The 6,769-nt window shown below is 40.9% G+C and overlaps 2 protein-coding genes across 6 annotated transcripts in view; both read left to right on the top strand.

Moving 5' to 3' along the window:
- Positions 1-85, top strand: part of alms1 (ALMS1 centrosome and basal body associated protein) — a 21,334-nt gene extending 21,249 nt beyond the window's left edge. For all 3 annotated transcript variants that reach the window (XM_042072375.1, XM_042072374.1, XM_042072373.1), the window contains one exon: positions 1-85. This exon is cut by the window's left edge and continues 734 nt beyond it. The gene's annotated coding sequence lies outside the window, so the exon portion shown is untranslated.
- A 295-nt stretch (positions 86-380) lies between these two features.
- zgc:123321 (uncharacterized protein LOC559912 homolog) lies at positions 381-6,710 on the top strand. Of its 3 annotated transcripts, none has more exons than XM_042072499.1 (6): positions 381-570; positions 1,390-1,546; positions 2,154-2,281; positions 2,790-2,935; positions 3,441-3,622; positions 4,068-4,178. In XM_042072499.1, exons 2-6 carry the CDS (start codon positions 1,425-1,427, stop codon positions 4,165-4,167), a joined length of 678 nt encoding a protein of 225 aa, XP_041928433.1. In that variant the 5' UTR covers positions 381-570; positions 1,390-1,424; the 3' UTR covers positions 4,168-4,178. The 3 variants fall into 3 exon arrangements, with proteins under 3 accessions (XP_041928433.1, XP_041928431.1, XP_041928432.1); XM_042072497.1 differs by lacking the exon at positions 4,068-4,178 and adding an exon at positions 5,611-6,710 and having other exon boundaries at positions 426-570; XM_042072498.1 differs by lacking the exons at positions 381-570; positions 4,068-4,178 and adding exons at positions 615-746; positions 5,611-6,710.
- Positions 6,711-6,769: the final 59 nt, after the last annotated feature.

Here is a 6,769-nt window from a genome sequence, read left to right as displayed (position 1 = left end):
AGTATGTGTGGTTGATGTATTGATGTTTGTACTGTTTTACAAATCCTTGTTTTTAAAATAAATGCAGGCTTTTAATAAGAACAAATATATTTTTGTCTGCTCTTTTATCCCAACCGTCTTTTTGTCCGTCTCTGTTCGGTTGCCAGCAAAGTCTGAAGCAGAAGTGATGAAGCGACACTAAATCAAAAGGTGGTATCAGAAGCGATTGTTGAAGAAAGAGCGGGTACACACCTGAGGTTCTGTGGGAACAGTGGTTTGGTCAAAAATTCTCAGACCCCTCGCAAAACACCATTTAGTACGTTCTTCTGCTTGTCTGATTGAGGACTGAGGCCGGAGTGTCTGAGATTGTGTCTGTATGTGTGGAGTCGTTTTGCGCTGTGTGACACTGTGACTAGGAGGCCCAGGCTCATGTCCTCAATACCCAGAGTAAATTTAGGCTACTATTTATGGCTTTGCCACACACACACACACACACATACACACAGCTTGCAGCTGTTTGGAAATTACCGTGTCTGTGCGGATTGGTCATGCTTCAACAGAAATTGGAATACTAGCGAACGCTCCACTGAGGTACTGAGTCATCCTATATTTGCATGAAATGTGTGTGTGTGTGTGCGTATGATGCTGTTGTGTGTGTGTTGCTATTGCAAAACAGACTGAATAGTACAAGGAGGAAAGTTGCGGTCAGGCTATGCTAAATAACGCTTGTTTCCAAAGATCTTTGGAAACTGGAAACATTTGACTGCGTAACGAGGGTTTCAAACTTTCAAAAAGTCAGACATTGCTAGCCTTGTCACAGTGTTCTACTGACGCTGTTGTTTTGTTTTGGCATCAACAATATTTTAGACAAGGTTCCCTCAAGTATCATATACTTAGCACTAAGATAAGACTATGTCAGAGCTCTTAATTTGCTCAGTAATTTGCATGGGGTGTGTTTATATGAGGATGGAAGTCTATGACACGGACACTGGGCTGATGCAATTTAGCACAGCCCAGACAGCCATAGTTTCTTCCAATGTTATTTATCTATTTGTCTGTACATATACTTATAACTTTTCACTAACCTCCTTTATGTCTCATAACTTTTCATTTACTTTTTGTGGAGTTCTACAGAAGAATTTGTCATGGAGAAACATGAGAATGTACAGTCTATATAATTGTAGAGGGTGATTTAATATTTCGGATATGTGTAGTTAGTTAGGTAACTGATTTAGTCTGAATAGATGCTGCTGCTGAGCATCCAGAACGAGAGCTTGGCTCACAGGGCTACAGTGTTTGAGACTAACCTGATGGCCTTTGAACGTTTGTTTCTTTCTTCTTCAAACCATTAGACTCCCAGTTCTGAGTGTTTCACAGGATCTGAATTTCTGCAATTTCTCTCCCTCTTAGGATTATACAAGGTAGAGTGGCTCTGAGTCTTCACTATGGGGGACTTCCAGCAGTATGATCAGGACTTCTATCAGACAGGTTATTACGTAGACGACCAAGGCCAGGCGACCTACAGCTATGACCCCAACTACCCCTTGAGTTCCGAGTACCAGGAGGGGTAAGTGATACTAGAAGAGAGAGAGAGAGAGACAGACAATGAGAACTTCCTCATCAGTTACTCTTTACTCTCATGAGTTTGTCTTGAGAGCTACAGATGTATTGCAGCCTATATTTGTTTAAATCAATCACTTGATAAGGGATTCTGAAGACATATTCAGAGAGCATCAGTATTTTAATATGGTAATGAGTGTGTTCAGGTGAGACTGATAAGTGTGGCCACTGTATCCTGTATGGGGCAGCCGTGGCCTACTGGTTAGCACTTCAGACCTGCAACCGGAGGGTTGCCGGTTCGAACCCCGACCAGTAGGCACGGCTGAAGTGTCCTTGAGCACCTAACCCCTCACTGCTCCCCGAGCGCCGCTGTTGATGCAGACAGCTCACTGCGCCGGGATTAGTGTGTGCTTCACCTCACTGTGTGCTGTGTGTGTTTCACTAATTCACGGATTGGGATGCAGAGACCAAATTTCCCTCACGGGATCAAAAGAGTATATATACTTATACTTACTTATACTTATGGTTGTACTACCTGCAGCCTGAGAATGCCAAGTCTGGTCTTTGAACCATAATGACTGTGTCGTTGTTATTGCGTCATTATTTACTTGTAGGGAGGGTGTGTATGACTCCTCGATGGACACAGCTTACCCTGGGCAGGTCTTTCAGCCTGGGTTGCCTCCTGGAATGGACTACACAGCAACTGGAGATGGCTATGAGGAAGAGCCCCCTCTGCTGGAGGGTATAGACTACACAGCATCACCTCTAATGCTACTTAGTCACCTGTACATTGCCATTGTATACATCTCAATTGTGTCCAGAGTTAAACATTTACAGTGTGATATGCATATTTTTAAAATTATTACTCTAAATGCACTACGACAGCATTTACAGCATTACAACATTACAACACACTTTGTGCTCTGTGCTTGAAAAAGTGCTATGTAAGTACATTTTATTATAGAGGAGATCAAACAAAGCAAGTATTGTTCTTTAAATATATTACATTCTTCCCTTTTATGATGTCATCACTCAGTTGTGTTTGGAAATGTGATCTTGACCGAAATGGCTGTAAGTTTTTTTGTAGTGCATTGAGAGTAATAATTTTAAAAATGTGTGCATCTCCTCTGATTTATCTACACATTAGTTAACATTAATGAAATAATATGTTAACCTGACATTTGCTCTTTACCATTGTGTGTGTGCGTGCGTGCGTGCGTGCGTGCGTGCGTGTGTGTGTGATGGCACAGAGCTGGGCATTAACTTTGAGCACATCTGGCAGAAGACCCTGACTGTGCTGAACCCAGTGATGCCAGCCGACGGCAGCATCATGAATGAGACAGACCTGACTGGGCCTGTGCTGTTCTGTATTGCTCTTGGAGCCACCCTACTCATGGTAAACACACACACACACACTTCTGTACACCCTACTCATGGTAAACACACACACACACACTATTATACAGAAAGCTGTATCACCTTGGGAGCCATCTTACTCATGGTACACACAAACACTGCTGACGGATCACACTAACACACACTAGTACACAGAAACAATCTCACACATCTGCTGAAAGTGCACACTAAGTAACACATACTCATACACTATGTCTCTGATGTTCCTCCCTCATACACAAACAGTCACAAAGGCACACTCACATATCTGTCTACGACTAATGGTCTTCAGAATCCACATACAGAATCTATAGTCTCTCAGCTGATACAGCTTACATTATAGTTATTCTAGTAGTTCATAGTAAAGAGAATATCATTGGAAAAAGTAAATCCTCCACATAGATATTGTATCTACCTGTGTTTCATATGTTTCTGTTTCTTGTGTGTGTGCGTGCGTGCGTGCGTGCGTGCGTGCGTGCGTGCGTGCGTGTTTGCATGTGTTGCAGGCGGGCAAGTCTCACTTTGGATACGTGTACGGCATCAGTGCTGTGGGGTGTGTGGGGATGTACTCGCTGTTGAATCTCATGAGTGACTGCACAGTGTCATGTGGCTGTGTGGCCAGTGTGCTGGGCTACTGCCTCCTCCCCATGGTGGCGCTGTCTGCATTCGCAATCTTTCACTCCCTACAGTAAGTCAATGCAATTACGCATAATGGTGGTCAAAATACAACCCCAAATAAAAAAAAACTTGGGACGTTGTGTAAAATGCAAATAAAAACAGAATGTGATAATATACAAATCTCATAAACCTATATTTAGCTGCAAAAAGTACATAGACAACATATCAAATGTTGAAAATGAACATTTTGACCATTTCATGGAAAATATATGTTAATTTTGAATTTGATGGCAGCAACATGTTTAAAAAAAAGTCGGGACGGGGGCATATTTACCACTGTGCTGCTTTACCTCTTCATTTAACAACATTCTGTAAATGTTTAGGAACTGCGACACCAGTTGCTTGAGTTTTGAGAATGAAATGTCCCATTCCTGCCCGATATAGGATGTCAGTTGCTAAACAGTATGTTTATTCTTAATCATGTTTTTCATTCCACGATGCACCTAATTTGACAGGTCCGGACTGCAGACAGGCAATTCTCGAAAAAGACTTTTCCTCTATGGAGAAATACTGTTTAAATATGTGCAGAATTCATTTGCCCATTTGTTTTCCTGAAATATTCAAGGTTTTCCCCGAGACATGGATGGCAGTATATGTTGCTCAAAACCTGTATGCATCATTCAGAATTGATTGTGCCTGGCAAGATGTGCAATATGCCCATGCTGTAGGCACTAATGCACCTCCACACCATCATAGATGCTGGGTTTTGAACTGAGCACTAAAACAAGTTGGATAGTTGGATTGGCCCTCTCCTCTTTAGCCCAGAATTTCTTTCTTCTACAATTTCTTCTTTTGCATGGTAAAGTTTACACTAGCATTTGTGAATTGAGTATCAAACTGTGCTCATAGACAATGGTTATCAGAGGGTTACCTGAGCTCATTCAATGATTTTCAATACATAAACAGGTCTGTTTTTAATGCCATCTGAAGTTCCAAAAGACCACGGCCATCCTATATTGTTTTTCAGCTCTGTCCCTTGTTTGCAAAGATTTCTTTGGATTCTCTGAATATTTTAATGATATTATGTACTGTACATGATAAACTCCCAAAACAATTTACACAGAGTGATGAGTACCTCTCTTTTTCATACCCAGTCGTGTTGCCAGTTCCCCTAATCCTCCTTTTTGTTTTCTTTATCACCACACAACTTTTCCAGCATTTTCTTGGCTTTGTCCCAATTTTTTTTTTAAACGTGTTGCTGGTATGAAGTTCAAAATTAACATATATTTTTCACAAAATAGTATTTTAGGCATTTTTCATCGTTTTATAGGTTGTCTGCGTCCTTTTTGCAGCTATATATATGAGTTTAGGTGATTTGCAGATTATCACATTCTGTGTTTATTTGTATTTTCCCAACTTTTTCTGATTTGGGGTTGTAGTTTAAAGGAACCGTATGTAAGAAATGTAATTCAATGAATCATAAAATGCCCCTGATTTGTCACTAGACATTAGGAAATCATGCTAATTTCAAATACTTATATCACTGACAACAGTAGTCCGGCCAAGATATCGTCATTTAAAAAAGTGAAGTTGCAGCCCTCAACTGATGTTGATGTTTACATATTTGTGTTTTAGCCTGATCCGCCACCCTCCACCTATCTAGTAATCACAAAGTCAGTAGTGTTTCGGCATCTGGGTTGCCAGCTCTGCTCTAGTTACCACATCTGCGGTGTACACCGCTCTACAGTATTTTGAAAGTGATTGTAGTACCAATTTTGGCCAAAATCCTACATACGGTTCCTTTAAAACACATGTTATCTACTATCTAAATGGTTGTGTTATAACATGTGTTTTAAACTACAACCTGGTAGGTCGATGTGTCCTTATCAAAACTATACACAGATCTCATCATTTCTGGATGGAATGTCTTAAAATGCTGGTTCATTCATGTAATCCCATAATAGCTGTCCAGTTGCTCTGCAGATCATGATGATTAAGATGAAGAGAGCAGGTCATTAAGGGTCATTAATGTTTCCTGATCTCTTGTGTGTTACCCAGAGGGCTGCTGGGAATGTTCCTTGCCGTGCTTGTGATTGGCTGGTGCAGTCACTCTGCCGCAAAGATCTTCAGCACCACTCTGGGACTGACTGGACAGCAGCTACTGGTAGCCTATCCCTGTGCGCTACTCTACGGCGTATTTGCCCTTCTGTCAGTCTTCTGACCAATCGCGCCAGCTCATTGTCTTATTGTCTGTTATTACATCACTGACTGCCCACCAACTGACCCAGCAGTGACCTATCAAAGGACAACAGACTGCACACCCTTGTAAATATAGCCCTATTTTGATAAAGGAGGAAATGATGAATAAATCATGATAACAAACAATAGCATATGTGGGAGAGTATAGCCTTGTGGAGACAAATATAAAACTGCCTAACAGGCTTAATAATTGAGTGGAACTTAAGCTGTCTGATCCCATTAACTATTTATATGTGCACTGATATGGTACCATCACATAATGTGACAGTGTTGCTGTGTGTGTGTGTGTGTGTGTGTCTGTGTGTGTGTGTGTGTTTGTGTGCAGGTGTATGCACAGGTGTATCTAATCTACGCACCATTGCCTCCCTAAAAGAGCTCGTACACTGATACCTCTTAAATAGTAATATCGTTGATGGGGGTTGTAGTCCAGTGGGCCTGTCTCTCTCTACCCAGAGCAAAGAGCATGTCAGTGAACATGACAGCTCCTGTTTAGGAGTCGCCCCGGCATGGTAAACACAGTCTCTTGACCCTGATAGTGTATCTATAGATCAATCTTCCACTACAGCTCACACAGACAGGCAGGTTAGGTGTGTGCAAATGCGCTGAACTTTTGATGATGTTCAATGGGTGGTGACCAGAAGGTTACAGCTATGTTGTTTGTTGGCAAATTAGAATTTATTTTGAAAACACAAATACGGACACAAACGAACTATTGTATAATTAAATGATTTCCTTGTCAATTATAAACACAGATCCTGGAAGTTTAAGGGTTTATATCCATCTGTAGTGCATCTAGGACACATTTGAGTACTGTACCTATACTTTTCATTGTGATGCATGTTCATGGTGGTATATATGTGCTTAATATTTGTCACGATTTTCATTCTATATATTATTAAAAAAAACATTGTACAACTGAAAACCCAAAAACTTAGAAAGTTGATTTTTTTTCTCTGTT

The sequence above is a fragment of the Alosa sapidissima genome, chromosome 19, assembly GCF_018492685.1.
Source record: "Alosa sapidissima isolate fAloSap1 chromosome 19, fAloSap1.pri, whole genome shotgun sequence".
Classification (NCBI taxonomy): Eukaryota; Metazoa; Chordata; class Actinopteri; order Clupeiformes; family Clupeidae; genus Alosa; species Alosa sapidissima.
The sequence above is the reverse complement of the archived record's forward strand: the minus strand, read 5'-3'. Positions and strand labels throughout refer to the sequence as shown.